Source organism: Zootoca vivipara, chromosome 8 (assembly GCF_963506605.1).
Source record: "Zootoca vivipara chromosome 8, rZooViv1.1, whole genome shotgun sequence".
Classification (NCBI taxonomy): Eukaryota; Metazoa; Chordata; class Lepidosauria; order Squamata; family Lacertidae; genus Zootoca; species Zootoca vivipara.
Window position 1 is genome coordinate 54245815 of NC_083283.1, and position 18026 is coordinate 54263840.

Below are 18026 nucleotides of genomic sequence, written 5' to 3' on the forward strand. Positions count from 1 at the left end.
TTGCTTTCATGTTATTTCATGTTATTCCTTAATGAAGGAAGCTTCCTGCAAATGTTTTTAATGCGATCACAATATCATAACTGATAATGTGGCTGGAATTAATCAATATTTCAATTTTACTGAAGGCAATATGAAAAAATGAAACAGATCCAAACATCTGGAAGTGAAAAGTTTCACATCACCCGACTATGTTGACTCAAAAAATAATGTTTCCTACTGATTTTCTTAGTGGAAACAAGCTTAGGCATAGATGTGTGTCAGATCTTATAAAGAGGGCACCATGTAAACAAGTGTAGTTTTTGGAGCTATAGTAAAGGCATAAATTGCTGGAAAGTGGCGCTGTGGTCTAATCCACAGAGCCTAGGGCTTCCGATCAGAAGGTTGGCGGTTTGAATCCCAGCGACGGGGTGAGCTCCTGTTGCTCGGTCCCTGCTCCTGCCAACCTAGCAGTTCAAAAGCACATCTGAGTGCAAGTAGATAAATACGTACCGCTCCAGCGGGAAGGTAAACTGCGTTTCCGTGTGCTGCTCTGGTTTTGCCAGAAGCGGCTTTGTCATGCTAGCCACATGACCCGGAAGCTGTACGCCGGCTCCCTCGGCCAGTAAAGGGAGATGAGCACCATAAGCCCAGAGTCGTTGGTGACTAGACCTAATGGTCGGTGGTACCTTTACCTTTATACCCCTGTACTATTGGTTCATATAATTCATTTATTCATAGGATAACTTTTGGCCTGCGGAGGAAAGGCAGGATGACTGACTGATTAAATAAATAAATAAGCAAGAAAGCAAGTTGAATAAAATTTACAGGGAGGAGGAAATTGCTACAAATATTCATGTGAACCAAGCCTAACTGAAGTATTATCTGATATTCGACACCAAGCAGTTTCCAGCAGTACTGAGGAACAGCAATAATTTTGAAGGTGCATTGGCCACAGTATAAATTCACACTGCATAAAATACCAGTTTTATTTAACACACAGTGAAAAGCTTACTACAGCTGGAGGAAAACAGTGTTAATACCTGTACTTTTTGAGTTAAAAGTTGATGCAAGTTACGCTTACGGTATTAGAACAAAGATTGCTGTGAAGGACTAGAAAGCTTTTAATAATCAGCTGTTAACTACAGATAGCATTATTATAAAAACTCTTCACATGCAGTCTGGTTCTTTAAGAATAATATTAAACTGTAGCATAGATTGTAACATCATGGGATGTGAATTAAAACTGCCGAAAAGTGAGATTACTTTTTAGCTCCTTAGCAAAACAGAGTATATGTAAGTCTTGGTTAAAAATGTAAGAGACGTTCTTGTAGAAATGTAAAAAAACGATCTGGAAATCAAAATTCTGTAGGCATTTCTTAGAAAGATGAAACAGTGTTCCATTAAATTAAAAAAAAAAATTCCTGAAAAGATCCCCCCCCCAGTTTTGTGAAAATGAAATGAGTTGTTGCTAGAAATTATAGGTTAAAAGTTCTTCCAAGGCAGTTTGTAGGAAACCCAGGCCTCCTTAGCTTCTTTGACAAGGGTGTTGACGATTTAAGGTCTCCAGCCTGCCCTGAGAGATCACTTATATCGAACAGCAGATGAAAAGCCAGTGCAGATGTAATTTATCGTCGGCGTTTCCTTCTAAAGAATAATTGTGGAGACTTGGTTAGATCAATAATATGGATTTTTGTTGTTAGGTCTTGTAGTCTGCACCATAATGAGAGATAGGGGACAGTGGCTGTTTTCTAATAGAAAATAAAGGATTGGTTTCCGTGTCTTTCTACATTTGAATGCAAAATGGCACACTTGAAACTAATTCAAGTTGTTAAGAAAAGACCCATTTTCTATTACATTCCTGTTATCATATAAACATGGCATGTTAGATCAGCCCTCTGTACCCGAAGTGATATATTGCCCCTTAGATCCTTCTCAAAGTTTAAAGGTTGTAACTTCTGGATGAAGAATGAATTGTAAAATTGTTTAATGTAAGACTGAAATACCGAAATCATGTTCACAGTTACATGTCTTCCAGCATACCTAACTATGTGTGGGATTACACCTAATAATTGTTCAGCCAATCTACATGTCTGCACTCAAACAAAAGAAAAACCTAATTAAATACATGGAAAACTGAGTGTGAAGGATATTGGATGTGATAAACTTACTGCAACATTAAAATACGTTCCATCCCCAAAGTTACTTCTGTTCTTGAATGCCTAGAAGACAGTCCTAAATAAAGGCAGTATGTTTTACCAGATTTATGTAGTTTTAAAAAGTCATTCCCCATTATTCAATAAAGATAATTCCCACTGACTACAGTGGGAATACAGGATTTGGTTGTATATAAAGAATTCAGTGGGTACTATAATGTCCAGTTTTACATGGTAAGCATAGTTGGTACCAAGTAGTTCATATATACTTGACAGCATGGTATAAAGTGCTGTTTGTGTCCTTCATAAGTATAAAAACCTGCAGGCTTTAATGACATTCAGGTCTCCCCTGAAAGGTAAAATGCCATACAGTACATGATAGCTGATAGCATCTGCCTGAATGTGATATGGCACAAGTGTTTGGATTAAGGCCAGTGTGTATTGACAAGGAAAATTGCCCTAAATACCTGGTTGCTATGGGTTGCTTCTAGATTTATGGCAAGAGTACTTATTTTTCTATTGCTAATGACTGTGTTGTTATGTTGCTCCATAACACACAAGTTTTACTGAATCACTTATAAGGTGTCCTTTTCTCAGACAAATCATATAATGTGGGTATATATGTTACCGGATATTCATTTGAACTGTTTGGAACCTTTCCATTGCCAGATAGTTTCACATAGATGTATGCCTCTTTAAGTTCACTGCATTGTCAATCTTTTGCTTGTTTTTTTTATATATATAGCATAACAGCAGTTTAGGCTAGTTAGATGGGGCAGGGGAACTTTAGAATCTACAGATGTTACTGGACTAAAGCACTCATTATTCCTAAACATTGGCCATGCTGACTCAGGCTGATGGGAATTGGAATCTAATAACATATGGAAGGTCAAAGTCTCTGCAGCCCTGATCTATGTGATATGTCAGTTTTGCCCAACTGATGGTACACCTGCATCAGCATAACCAGATACCTTCATCTGTCCCAGCTGCAACAAAGCATGCCTCCTCCTCATTAGTGTCTACACAAGGCACCCCCAAACTTCGGCCCTCCAGATGTTTTGGACTACAATTCCCATCATCCCTGACCACTGGTCCTGTTAGCTAGGGATCATGGGAGTTGTAAGCCAAAACATCTGGAGGGCCGCAGTTTGGGGATGCCTGGTCTACAGCTACAGCAGGCGCTGTAACTCTCCAACTTCACCCCCAAATACACATTCTTCCAGTGTTTCCCAAGGCAGGCTGTTGTCAGCAATTCAATGATTAGAGCTAGGTAAAGTGAGAGGGTAGTGTTTGCCAGGCCTGAGGACAGAAAGGTTAATTTTGTGGTGGCATCATAATACTATTTCTTAGCATAGCTGCCAAGTTATCCCTTTTTTAAAGGGATTTTCCATTATGCTGAATAGGCTTCCTCGCGAGAAAAGGGAAAACTTGGCAGCTATGTTTCTTAGCTGCCAGGGTGTCTAAGTCTAGTCCTGGCTGCATTATTCCGTACCTCTTAAAGGTTTGCATTGACTAATGAAGATTGCTGGCAGGGAGTCAGAAAATTAAAGCTGTTGCACAGAAGGCAGACACTCATAAGAAACAGGAAGACAAATGTAAAACTAATAGTGACGGGAAAACAGGCCTCTAAACTTATATGGAATTACATATATTGTAATTCCACTTCCTTGTGAGATGGAAGTATAAAAGGGATGTTGCCATTTATTTGAAATAGTTTCACAGATTCTTTAATTCCCTTCCATTGGTACCAGGGTGGGAGGGTACAGTTTTGTCTCCAAATGAGCCAAATGACTCATTTGTGTGTTAAAGCTGTGTTATGATTTCTCTGGCTCTCTCCAAGGTTAGTATTATTATTCTGTAATACCCTTCTTGGTTGGTCTTGTGGGATGAATCTGCTTCACATGCCTGGGCTTTACTGACTAAAAATGCTATTGTAAAAAGATATACTGCATTTATAAACTGCAGAAGGCAAATTTTTATCTGGAATAAAAATACTTTATAAGTGTACATTTATACACTTTTAACAATTACCAACCCTGCCAAATCTATATTTTAATGGGTTCAGAGGCTTAGAATAAAGACATGTCGTTAAATATGAACAATGCAAGTACTACTTCAATTTCTGAAGTAATTCCCAGACTTGTTTTTCTTCATTATGAAAGTTTTAGAAACATAAACAGCATTGAGCTCCTATTGGTACAGAATAACAGAGCTTTTTAAATTGTTGCCTATTTTCTTTTCTGGAAAATAATTTAATTTCCATAATTTACTGGGAGATTCTTGAGGAGCACTGTGATCAAGTCAGTTAAAATTTGCTCAACATCTTTATTTTGTGGGTAAATCCAATATATTTTTATTTAAGCAGAACCATATATATACTGTATATTAACTTTTCTAGGCAGTCTTTCCTCAGCACAGAAAGGCCAGATGTATGGGAATTGTAAAAAATCAGGATATGCATAAAAACTGTTCAAGTGCATAAAGCAGCCCCATCTGGAAGACATCTAACAGAAATGAAGTTGTACAAAACCATTCCATTGATAATAAAGCTAATTTTTATGGGTCTGACAAGTATGTAATTATGTTCAGTGGTGCTTTTCAGATTTTATCACAGTCAATAAACCGCAGTGGTAATTTCATTCCCATTTGACATATTTACATGGAAACATTTGATTGGAGGAATTAGTAACCCTGAAAGCCTTGATAGATATGTTTTAATGATCTGTGACCTCCGCAGTCCCTCATCTGTTTATTGTTGCAACAGGCGAGAAGTCATTCCTATGTGACCTTTGTGGCTTTGCTGGCGGGACACGTCATGCCCTCACCAAGCATCGGAGGCAGCACACAGGTCAGTTAAGCTGTCTTCTACCCTTTTGTATTTTCTCTGCAGCAAAGGACTGTCATCCAGGCTGGGGAATAGAGAGAATCATATAACACATAGCAGTCCAGAGAGTATAACTGTTTGCTGTTTGTTTGTTTGTTTGTTTGCCTTTACAAATTGGTATGCCTAAGGTCTTTGTCAAATGCTTTTATTCATGAACCTAATGCCTTTTTCCTTTTTAAAAGGATAGTTTTGAATAGCAGGTGACTCTTTGAAAATTAAGTACACAAGGTTTATTTTAGAGGCCCAGCTAGACTGCAGACTGCATGAAGGTTGTATAAGAATATGCTTAAGAATTCCTATGTGAAAATTAAAGGAGCAAGATTTTGTGCCTCCCCCCCCCCAAGCAACTGAAATATGGCCAATTTTTTTGTAACGTTGTCATTTTCTGTTTGCTGTTGATGCATGACAGTTTGGATATAGGTTTCCACTCCCCAAACACTTCATGCTCCAAACTAATTATTAATGTTGGTAAAATTAACTGTGAAGGTCTGTTCATGTCTTCTCAGAAGTAAGCTCCACTGAGTTCAATTAGACTTACTCCCAAGTTTGCATAGGATTCTAGCCTATGTTAGATTTTTGAAAATGAAAGTGGGAATATATTCAGATTAAATGGTTCATTCTCAGTAGTACAATTTGTATGATTAGTCTATTATGTTTTCCTCAAAAAGACTGTAGTTGTTGTTCATAGATGTTAAATGCAGCTGTTTTTCTTTAATAGTATGACCCATTCTCAATTCAGGATGCTGGCTGTTATTAACCAACATTTTAAATGCATTTTAATTAGTGTCCGGTTATATCCTTTCTCTAGAACTATATGCAGCTAGGATCTGAGGTTAGTCAACCAACATATTTGGAGAGTTGAAGATTATCCTGAGGAATTGAATGTTATGAAGCATATGCCGCAAACACATATGGTCAAAGCCTGTTGTGGTCTTGCGGACATACAGTCTCGGAAACTGCAGTTGCAATTTACAGAGGGAAATTGCAGTTGCAATTTACAGAGGGAAATTAAAGACAGTGCTATATGCATTAAACTAGATGTATTAAACTCGCATGTTAGTTTTATATCTGTTATGATAATCACCTTATGATATTATCTTACAATGTATTAGAGAATATTTGATATATCATATTAGGTCAATGTGAAAGCATTGTGGTACCTGTCTGTTGACACCGAATATTCCAGTGTCCTGTTAAGTGCAATGCTCAGTTCCACTTGTATGCATCAGATTTACTTTGCAGAATGAGTACATGGAGCTTAGTGACTCCTGAGCAAAAGGCTAATCCTGACAAAGCAGAAAGGGTGCTATTCATGTTTAATCTTCTAGAGCCCTACATACCAACCACCCTCATGCTGCCCTGGAGGGCTTCTGTAGCTCTTAAAAGTTGTATCCACAGCTTATTAAGAGTTCAGCACAGTATTCTGTTACATTATATAATGTAGCATCAGTGTAAACAGAGACAGAGGTTGCATTTCAATGTGTGAAAGGTGAGTGAGATTCAGATATTTGTCCAGACACATAGTTGATTATGCTATGTGTAAGTCGCCCTCTTTCATAGGGTTGCTTTAAGCAACCAAAAGATAAGAATTGTGATATGCTTTCCGTTCTGAGGAATGGTATAAAAACCACTATCATCATAAATGATCACCTGCTAAAGAAATACTTGAAAATGATGAAAAGGTAAACAACCAAAGTCTTAAAAGTCCAGTATAAAGTGCAATAATCAGGTATGTTGCTATGAAGTACCTAAGTTCCATACCAATTGTGAGGATCCTTTCAAATTTTATTAAGGTACATGTTTATTTGAAACAGAGGGGGGCAACAGCCTGTGGTGGCTAAAGCAGCCTGGTTTAAATATAATTTAGAATATTGGGGATGGGGTCTTCTCGCTAAATTCCAGCTTATTCTTTATCCCATGGGGATGTTGGAAACAGCAAGGGGGGGGTAATAAACTGAGTTCTTTTCCTCAGTCACCCGGGAGTTCTGGCTATTATAGTAGTGGTCTCACTCTTCTGTTTTTTTTCCTCGATTACATGTTGGGGTTAAAAGCTTGTTCTTATTACAGTGTTTCTTACACTAAAATCAAATTCTGTGCAGGAAGAACAATGCATGCTTTAAGTGGGGCCTGCAACAGAATGTTGTAGTATGTTCCTACTGCCTAAGAAAAGTGCTCCTGGGCCTCTGGCAGCCTGGAACAGGAATTTTGCAGTTCAATTTTGGCATCTTGAAGATTGGGGCAGAGAAGTGAATAGGGAAGGGGGAAAGGACATGTTTTTGCCTTCCCTTTTCCCCAATCATCTAGAGGCCTGCAGGGATTTTTTTTAGCTATATAGTGGAAAGGGGGAACCACACAGTTCTGTGGTTGTGGGGAGAAAGTATCTTTTTTATTTTCTTCCTCATGAAACATCCCATATACCATAGAGGGAGGGGGCTTTTAACCTCATGATTAACCCTGCCTCCTTGAAGCCCAATCTTGTCTGCATTTAAGATACTGATTAAAATGCAAACCAGTACAGATTATAATCTTAACCCCACCATCCAATTTTCCTTACACACAAATACTCCATGACTCAGCTGTTTTTTCTATATGGAATGCATGTTTCTACATAGTTCGGTATATGATAGGGAACTGGAATGTAGCACCGTGGCTAATTTGCATAGCTTGTCAATACATAATCAGCATAATTTGAATAAAAGTTGCATGAACTTTGGTTGTGATACTGTTTGTGCAATCTCCATTGCTAAATTAGAAGTGGCAGCTCTTAGGAGGTTTTCAAGATGATCATTGGCTGACCGAGATAACTGCTTCTGCTTGGGCCTCAGCTATGAAATGTTTAAAAATGTATGTACTGGCAGAGAAAGGTCAGTTTCTTGGCAGGCTGTGAAATGTGATAAAGTTTTTCAGTTAGCTGGGGTGACAAAAAGCCCTTGTATTATTAACCTCAGTTGTTCAAATTATGGGTAAGCCCTTTCAAACCATGAGATATAGAAATCATGAAATTTGAAAGCATAATAAATGAAGTGTGCTTTACATTTACCTTCTTGTTTCTGAGGCTGAAATCATGCAGCCCCAAGACCTTTTCAATGATTTTCAACAACTGCAAGCTGTAGGTTTCATCGTTTAAAAAAAAATCATATCCCCAGTTTTCCTTTATTTTAGACAGCATGATGGAAACTTCTAAAATCAGAAGCCTGTGGCCTCCAGATGTTACTGGACTTCAACTGCCATCACCGCAACGGGGTGAGCTCCCGTTGCTTGGTCCCTGCTCCTGCCCATCTAGCAGTTTGAAAGCATGTCAAAGTGCAAATAGATAAATAGGTACCACTCCGGCGGGAAGGTAAACGACATTTCTGTGTGCTGCTCTGGTTCGCCAGAAGCGGCTTAGTCATGCTGCCCACATGACCTGGAAGCTGTATGCTGGCTCCCTCGGCCAGTAAAGCGAGATGAGCGCCACAACCCCAGAGTCATCCACGACTGGACCTAATGGTCAGGGGTCCCTTTACGTTTACCTTTAGTAAGAAGAAATACTGAAGAAGTGTGCGTGCACATGAAAGCTCATACCAATGACAAACTTTGTTGGTCTCTAAGGCACTACTGGAAGGAATTTTTTATTTTGTTTTGACTACGGCAGACCAGCATGGCTACCTACCTGTATCTTTACTACTCCTGCTACTAGCACTCTGCTATTAATTGTTGATGCAATTTGGATAAGATTTTACATAAATAGTTGTAAGAGGTTCAATATTGTTCCCATTTTACAGTTGACCCAAAACTGAAAATTATTGACTAACCAACAGTCCATAGGAAAGATAGACCTGAGCTTGTTTCTCTCTGATCCATGTCCTACTCTCTTGTTCTGGCTCATTTACTTACGATATATGGTTTGTGAAAATACTGTCGCTTTTACTTAAGTGTGTAAATCTTCCATCGCTCTCCATTAAAATAGCTGGTTTTAGACAGCAAGTTCTAATTAATGTTTCAGGTTGGCACTTGCCTGCTTATGCCACCCTAGTGGAGTTCCCCCTGCTCTGAATGCAGGCATTTACAGGTTATAGATCATGAAGCCTGCATCGAGCAGGTCTAAGTTTATGTTTTATGTCAGGACTGGAGGCTCGTTATTACTTTGCTATTAACTTTATACTATATAGGACAGTATCTCAGAGACAGAGGGATCTATCTTTTTGGCATTTATCCGCCTCTGTGGCACAAACAATCAGAGATGATTCTTTCCCAGAAAAATTACCTATGTCTACTATTTTCTTCACAGGGAGCTGCACAATACACCTTCCATTTGGTTCAATGTACTTCGGCTGATGCCATGAGATTTTTGTCTGGGCTAACTGCTTTTTAACAGTGCCAAGCCTTGCTCATCCTTTTCTTTTTTCCCTTGCCTCTTTCTCTCTCTCTCTCTTTCTCTTTCTCTCTCTCTCTTACATCCTGCTTTCCTCTTCCGTATCCTCCTTTTGACATGGCTTTCCTTCCACACAGAGTGCCCAAGCAAATTATAGACAGGTTTGAAGGGGATAGGTATCAAAGTGGTCTAAATGGCTTAAATAATTCCCTGCTGCAATACAAACTGTCTAGGGGGTTGACACAAAACATCTCCTGATCCAAGATTTACTTTTATCACCTGTCACAGACCCTTGATTCAAGGGCAAGAGAGCCAATCCTCACATGCAGTTTAGGAATCTTGGCCAGCTTAATAAGCCTCCCCACTCTCTTCAGCTTCCAGGCATCCAGTGAATTGATATCCACCAGAGTGCTTTTCTTGTCTGACAGATGCTTGACAATGGGGGGAGGATTGACTTTAGGTCTTGAGGACTCTTTACTACATATCCCTCTGACTATTTTGCTTTTTATTCTTTCCTTCCACACTGTGAGCCAGACGTAACTATTTAGAAGAGTGAGCTTGAATGTCAAAAGATTTGAGATTCCATCCCCCCCCCCTTTCGAGTTTGATCTCCAGAAGTGGTGTTTTTCCTCTGCTGAGCTACATAGAACTGTTTTCCCACACACTCCAATTTGCTCATGGATTTCCCAACCCAGAAAAGTTATTGAGCCTCCAATCTAAATGACCATTGTGATGAAAGAAGGAAGTGCATGCCTCACTAGAGATGTCATTGAGTGGGCCCGGGTTCTACTTAGAGATTTATTCAGGCTGTTGGAAATCGTACATGCAGTAAGTTGAGTTGTGGAAAGTGTATCTGTGTAAGATGCATCTCTAGGTTGAGCCACTGAAATGCTGCACATCAGGCCTGGAAGTTCCAATTGACAAACCTGTTGCAGCTGCTGTTGGATATTTTACCCTGAGGGATTAACTTCTGCTGGGACATCCACACATAGAACAGATCATTCATATTTACACTAATGAAAGTTGCTTCGTTTGAACATTTTGGACGTGAATTTTATGTGTCAGTTGGTAATTTTTCATCACTTGTGTTTTTCATTGTTTCAGAGGAAAGCATTATCCACAATTCTTGATTCATATATGCCAGTACAGAAAATCATATAGAAAGATCCCATGGAATCATATTTTTTTTGATAAATAATGATTTTAATTCTGCTAGTTTGAAGCGAACATGGTTAATAAGTAATGCCTACTGATTTTTGGCCAGCTCCCTGTCATTATGACTCAGTTCCATATTATTAGAAAATAAATCCACATTATGTATTTCATTCACATTATTTTGGTGTTCCGTTCATTGCACACAATGCATGTTTAGTTGTTTTAAAAGCAGAACACAAATAAAGGAGAGGTTATGAGAACATTTTTGGAATATTACGATGTAGCTAACCAGTACATTGTCACATGTCCATGACCCATTGAAATAAAACATTAAATAATCTTATCATTTGAAGTTTTTCATGTTCCTTCATAATATAAAGAAAGCATCAGGGGTTTATTGAACAGTCAGTATGGCTCATTATTCCAAATACCTTTCCACGACCAGTGTAAATGTTCCCTATTCCCCTGTATTTGGGCTATAGCATAATGCATCTTTTTTCCCAGCCCATCCTGCCTCTAGCAGTTTACAGCTCTCTCACTACTGACCTTAACAATGGTGAAGAGTTTCATTGGCACCAATGTTAGCCAAGGTTAACACTAATGACAGGCAATGAAGGCATAGTTAAGGGCTCAGGACTAGGGGTTGAATTCAGACTGTTGGTTGTGCTTGGTACCCACTGAATCCAATAGGATAAGTTAGTAATGAGTTAAGTCTCATTGATATCTATGAGAACTAAATGCAACTAGCAGTCCGGATCCATCCTTATGTACTGTTTGTTTCGTATGTGTTTATGTATTTCCATAGGCTTTCCCCTGTCCCCCCACAACATCACAAACACCCTTGCAGTCTTTGGGAAATGTTATATTTTGTTCTCACTCTTTTATTTCATTCTTCCCTTTCCAACTTGGGTTGCAGTGTAAGGTAGATATCAAAGCAATGGAGTTATGCCTTTGTACTTAGGAGGGAAAAAAGTGAAAGAGGAGGGTGAAAAGTGAAAGAGGAGGGTGATCAACCTATGTGACTAACAGAGGTGGAAAATCTTATGAGAGTATATATGACCTTCATGGAAGTGTGCAGCACCTGATGAATATGAAAAGACAGGCTTCATCTATGTGGCAGTCCTGAAGCAGCTACAATGAGTCTACAGGAGTGGAGTGCCTAAGCAGTTTCTTGCCTTTGTTCAAATAGTCTCATGAATTTTTGAAGACAGTGGCTTATATGACCCACACAGATCCTGTTTGTATGATCAGTTCCATTTGCTCATTTCAGTTTTGCACATCTAGGCATTTATAGGTCAACGTAATAAAGAGAGAAAATTTAATAATATATGTGTTTTTATCCAGATGAGTGGCTCACTTTGCGTTTCTATTTCTCATGTGAACTGCACTTTGACTTTTAATGTGCAGTTACATTACTCGACACTGAATTTAATGTATAATGTAGCCTCTTTCCTTCACCTTCCCCCAACCCAGCGCCAAAAAGAAAAATACTCCGTATAAAGTATAACTAACCCAGTATGCCTTGTGCCTTTTCATTAAATGCTTATTAAGAGAGAATGTGATGTTTGAAGAGGATTGCTATTAACTTCCAAGAAAGCTAGTACTAGTAGGAATGTTCAGGATGTAATTACATGAGATTTTCAAGGATAAATCATTACTGGAAGCACAATAACCAACTTTTTTTGTGTGTTACTGACCATTCTCTCCAAAGTATGTTAAACTTGATCTTTACCATCCTGCTGAAAATAGTAATAATAATGCTAGCACCACAACTGAATGGCTCTTTGTTCATGTAGCGCCTGTGCATTAAAAACTTGCCTTCATCACTACAGTAAAAGGGCTGCCCTTCATGTGCATCTCTTTACATGAAGAGAATTGTCCCTTCCATTAAGGAAAACAGAAGTGCTAACTTAAGTGGCAGCTCTGTGCATCCCATGGCGCTATGGATTTAGGTTGTTAGTCATTACTTATAGTGAGAAACAAAGACTAGACTACTGATAAAATACATTTATTTATTTTTATGTATTTATTTTAAAGAAAAAAAACTGCTTTGCTTAAGAGTAAGAATTAAAGCATAGCTTCCAAATAAAAATGCCAGTAGCATAACATAAAATTAGCAGCAAAATTATGAAGTCGTTAGAAGTCTGTTGTCTGCAACGCAGTTGACAGGATTAAAACCCAGGAAAACAGCAAAACCCAAAGGGAAAACAGCAAAACCTTCTCCAAAGGCTTTCTGGAACAACTAAGTGTTGCTGCACAGTGAAGAGTAAGCAAACATGAAGCCATTCACACTTTCTTAGGGAAGGCATTTCATAGTGCTAGAACTTACCTCCTGAACCTCTGATGACAGGAGTAACTTGATCAGGGCATTGTATGTGTGAAGGGGAGATATGGGAACAGAATGTCCTACATGTAACCAGGTTATCATTTACACTTTTAAATGTTGGAATTGCAGTTGGGACAAGTGGGCATCCCGTGTAAATCATAAAGCAGGGACAGGGAACCTAATGGCCCTTCTGATATTAAGGGCCCCAGGTTGTCATAAAGGACTGGAGTAATTTATTCTGTCTGGCCAACCAAGAGACAACATTTGTCTGTGTGGCAATCTGATCCAGTTAAATGCTCTACAGCTGTAGTCTTCAACCTTTTCAGACCTAGGACTGACTTTAACTCAAGGGGCCCATTTCTCTTTTCCTTTTTAAACAATATATTTGCACAGTGGTAGTTTTGCCATTTGACTTTTGAACAAGTTGTGGCCCAGCAGCTGCTCCAAACTCACCATTTCAGTACCAATGTTATATAGCGTTTGTATAGTATTTATTTAGTTCCCCTCCCCTGAGTACTAAATACAACCTTTTAAAAAAATATTCTCCAGCAAAAAGTGAAGTTGCTATTCTGTGATTTAAGAATCTCTTAGAAACTTTTGGAATGATAGTTTTATGTCAAATTATGTGAAAATGTGGTAAGCTCTCAGAATTGTCTTGTAGTTCTTATGCAGTGGTAGGAGTTTACAAATGCGTGGTGGGAGTTTTAAAATGTCTGCTTTTTTCTACTTTGGTAAATGCACTAAGTGCTGTATAAAAATGCAGGCTAGCACAATAAAAACGATTTTAAAACATTAAAATACACAGTACAATAAAAATAGCAAATAGTAGAATTTAAACATATAAGAATAGAGCAGAATGTTGTAGCAGCAACATAATAAGCTGACATCAAGAAAAAAAACACAAAAGAAAAGGGAAAATTGCAAAAATTTCAGAAGAACTTTTATTCTGTTATTGTTTCACTCTCCACTCTTTGTCTCTTTTAATCCTCCCTTCCATCTTGACCTCTGTTGTTCTAACCATGGGCACACGCGTGATATATCATGGTATGAGATTATATAGGGAAGGGCCATAGTGGTAGAACAATTGCTTTGCATGAAGAAGGCCCTTGGTTCAATACCTCCCATCTCCAGGTAGATCTGGGAAAGAGTGCTGCTTGAAACTCTTGAAACACATCAGTGCAGGCAATACTGAACTAGATGGATCCATATACTGACTAATGCACTGTCTAAGGCAGTTTCCTATATGCCTATGTTCCTTCCTAGTTCCCAAAATTTTATTTTAGAACTTTTGTAGGTTGATTTACTTTATTCAACTGCTGGAAATGTGTGTTGTGGCTACTACATCCTAGTTCATGTAGAGGTTTCTCCATTTATAAATATTGGGAGGACTTGTATAAGTGAGAGCTGACACTGTGGAACAACTCATTGTTTATATAGCATGCAGAAACGTTCGGAAATACATAGTTTTGCCCAAAATTAGGCCAATGAATCAACAGTGTGATGCAGCAGCAAAAGAAGCTAATGCTATTCTAGGCTGCATCAACAGAAATACAGTGTCCAGATCAAGGGAAGTCATAGTACTGCTCTATTCTGCCTTGGTCAGACCATACCTGGAGTATTGTGTCCAGTTCTAGGTGCTACAGTTTAAGAATGTGTTCAGCTGGAACATGTTCAGAGGAGGGAAACCAAGATGATCAAGGGTCTGGAAACCAAGCCATATGAGGAATGGTTGAAGGAGTTTGGTATGTTAAGCCTGGAAAAGGGACTGAGAGAAGATATGAGAGCCATCTTTGAAGATGGAGCAAGCTTGTTTTCTCCTGCTCTTGAGGGTAGGATCTGAACCAATGACTTAAAGTTACAAGAAAGAATATTCCGACTAAACATCAGGAGTAACTTTATGATAGCAAGAGCTGTTCGACAGTGGAACAGACTACCATGAGAGATGGCAGACTCCCCTTCCTTGGAGGTTTTTTAAGTAGAGGTTGGGTCTGCTTTAGTTGAGATTCCTGCATTGCAGGGGATTGAACTAGATAACCCTCAGTGTTCCTTCCAACTCTACAATTCTATGATTCTGTACTCTAGTAGGTGAAGCAAGAGACATCCATGACAAAAATACTTGTCTGCCCCTGTACAGACCTTTAAGATTAGATTAGCTTAGAGTTTGGCATTTAAAAGTAAAAAGTAAAACCATGAATTGCCATAAGTTACTTTAAAAGAGAAAGAAAATGGAAGATTACATAGAATGCATGAGATGGGGAAGTGGTCAGAGCAATGGTCCATTTAGCCTAGCATCCTGTTTCCAAGAAAGTTCAGCCAATTGTTTTCTGGCCACAGTAAAACATGAAGGCAACACCGCTCATCTGCAGCTTGGCGTTAGCAGCAGTATATCAATGACTAACAAAATAGATATTATTATTTTGGCTTATTCCGTCTTTAGCTGCTCTGATCCTTTCCTAATAATCTCTTACTTGGAATTTGCATTCTTTCCTTTCCCTGAAAAACATTTGAGTTAATGTTTTTTGTGTTATACTCTCCTGCACCCAACACTCATCACTTTATACCCACACATGGACGTCTGAACAGTACAGCTTACTAACTTCTTTATTATAGTTGTCTTTATGTCACCTCCTGAGTCATAGTGGCCTCTTTTGGTTACTGGTTCCTCCACACTCCAATACATACCTTAGAGGAACTTTGAACGTGAAATGTGAAAGCTGCATATGTTGTTTCTGCTATTAACTTCTACCCAGTGTCTTCCACAGAGATTATCATGTTAGGCTATGTGCAAATTATTTGTAAATGTGCAAATTGAGTTATTTAATACATGCATATACTTGACATATCTGCTTTAGTGTAATGGGAAGCATACTTTATGCAGTCATTGAAGTTGTGCACTGCTAGTAGAAGTGTTCTGGATCCAGAGGAATAAGTGAATTATTTTGAGCCAAAACAGTGCTCCTCCTGATTGACATATTGCCATTATTTCCATCACAGAGTCCTTTCTGTTCATTTGTGTGAGGTTATTCACACATATTTATGTCTTATGTATTGTTGAACATATGTAGCAAAATTATGTTGTTTTGAGTTGTGAAAAATATGTTGAGGGATTCACAAGTGAAGAATGCACATAGATATTTCTCAGATGAGGACATTAAAGTACCACATTTGTAGGACTAACTGATACTATCAATCCATTTTTCAGTCCTGGTCTCATACAGTGACTGCCATATGGAGGCCACTTGATGATACCTCCTCATAATAGCTTCTCTATGTGAGATGTATTGGTATGCTCCAACTTGCTTCAAAAATTGACTGCTACCATGTGGCTTGCATCATTGCTGCTAAAAACCTATTTAATCAGCACTGAGACAAACCACATTAAGGAGGATGATCCACATGATTACTGAGTACACACAAACAATTTAATACAGGGGTTAGCCACTGACAAGAGGCAGTGGGCCAAATCAATTGAGATATATGTTGTGTGAGGAGATAACAGGTAGCCCAGGGAAAAATAATGTATAGCAAGGAAGTGATAAAAAATTGTACTCAGTTGTTGAGTATTTCTTTTAGAACTGCAATTTGTATCCACTAATCCAGTTGCATTGTGGGTTAATAACAAAGAAGCTTAACCTTCTCCTTTCTACTTGTAAAAATGAATAACTTTCACTGTTTTGCAGGAGAGAAACCGTTCAAATGTGATGAATGTAACTTTGCTTCCACAACCCAGTCCCATCTGACACGGCACAAACGTGTTCATACTGGAGAGAAACCCTACAGATGTCCTTGGTGTGACTACAGGTAATAGGTTCTTTAGTGAGAATGAAATGTAAATTGATAAATTCATGTAAATTGATGAAGAAATATGTTGACATAAAATCATCATCAGGGCAGCATTAAGATAAATAAGAGGGGCACTTATTTCTCAAAATGTGTTGGGGGGTAATGGAACCCCTGTTCTGAAGCTTTTTGATGTGAGACACTGAAGTGCTAATGCTATTTATTTCACAGATGTTCTAGTGTCTGTTCAAATTCTCTGTGGAGGGACTCCTGATCTGCTTTGCCTTTTCGGATCAGCTGCAGTTTGGGAGAAAAAAAATCTTGGTTGAGTTGCAGCCATGACACTAAAGAGGAAAGTCCCCTTAAGAATTGAACAGACTCTTTGTCCATTAAGTATTTTAAATGGAAGCACCTGCCTGTTACTTTAGCAACACAGATTTTGGTTTATTTGTGAAAGGTTTGTTTCCCACTGTGGATTTATAGAAAGTACGATTCATAGGCAGGATTGGGTATCCTTTTTTAAAATTAGAAAACAGGGCTGAATGGCTATGGGTTTGCCATATTTCAAATGAGATATTGAAACACTGCTTGCCCTTTATAGACTTTCAAGAATACTTCTTACATGTGTTGTTTTGAATCTACCAAAAATGTTCATTGTTAAAGCTGGGGGCAGGGAGAAGAAATTATGACAAAAGTTGTTTAAAAGTAAATATTCCATTAGAAAGTCTTGGTCATCTGTTCCTATATGTGCCATGTTACGTTTGACAATAGAATTCTATGGCCACCATAGAATTGAATTTTTCTTCAGTCAGCTCTTCAGTGTTTATTTTTCACTACAGAATTAAATTCTGTCATTACAATACATTACTACAGGCATAAAGGTAAAGGTAAAGGGACCCCTGACCATTAGGTCCAGTCATGACCGACTGTGGGGTTGTGGCGCTCATCTCACGTTATTGGCTGAGGGAGCCGGCGTACAGCTTCCAGGTCATGTGGCCAGCATGACAAAGCTGCTTCTGGCAAACCAGAGCAGCACATGGAAACGCCGTTTACCTTCCCGCTATAGCGGTTCCTATTTATCTACTTGCATTTTGATGTGCTTTCGAACTGCTAGGTTGGCAGGAACTACAGGCATAACACTGACTGATTTTTAAGTCACGAATATACCTTTATTTTAAAGAGCAACTAATTCTACAGAAGCATCGTTATGCAGGTTGCCATCTGCTCATTGTTATTGTTATTGTTTTGTGTGTATTACTTTGTAAATTATCAGAGTGAAGGTAGCAGAAGCAAAAAAAAAAATCTATAGAAATAGGTAAGAAGCTTAAAACAGCCAGACCTGCAAACTGCATTAATTTTATAAAAGCACCTTTTCTAAAATATATGTCACACGTG

At 38.5% G+C, this 18026-nt stretch overlaps 1 protein-coding gene across 6 annotated transcripts in view; it reads left to right on the forward strand.

Moving 5' to 3' along the window:
* Positions 1–18026, forward strand: part of ZNF407 (zinc finger protein 407) — a 355130-nt gene that overhangs the window by 206894 nt on the left and 130210 nt on the right. For 5 of the 6 annotated variants that reach the window (XM_035125684.2, XM_035125685.2, XM_035125688.2 and 2 more), the window contains exons 6-8: positions 4897–4980; positions 8179–8259; positions 16532–16652. In XM_035125684.2, the coding sequence (XP_034981575.2) occupies positions 4897–4980; positions 8179–8259; positions 16532–16652 (286 nt within the window). The remainder of the gene's footprint in view (positions 1–4896; positions 4981–8178; positions 8260–16531; positions 16653–18026) is intronic. The other variant, XM_060277929.1, reaches the window with a different exon arrangement.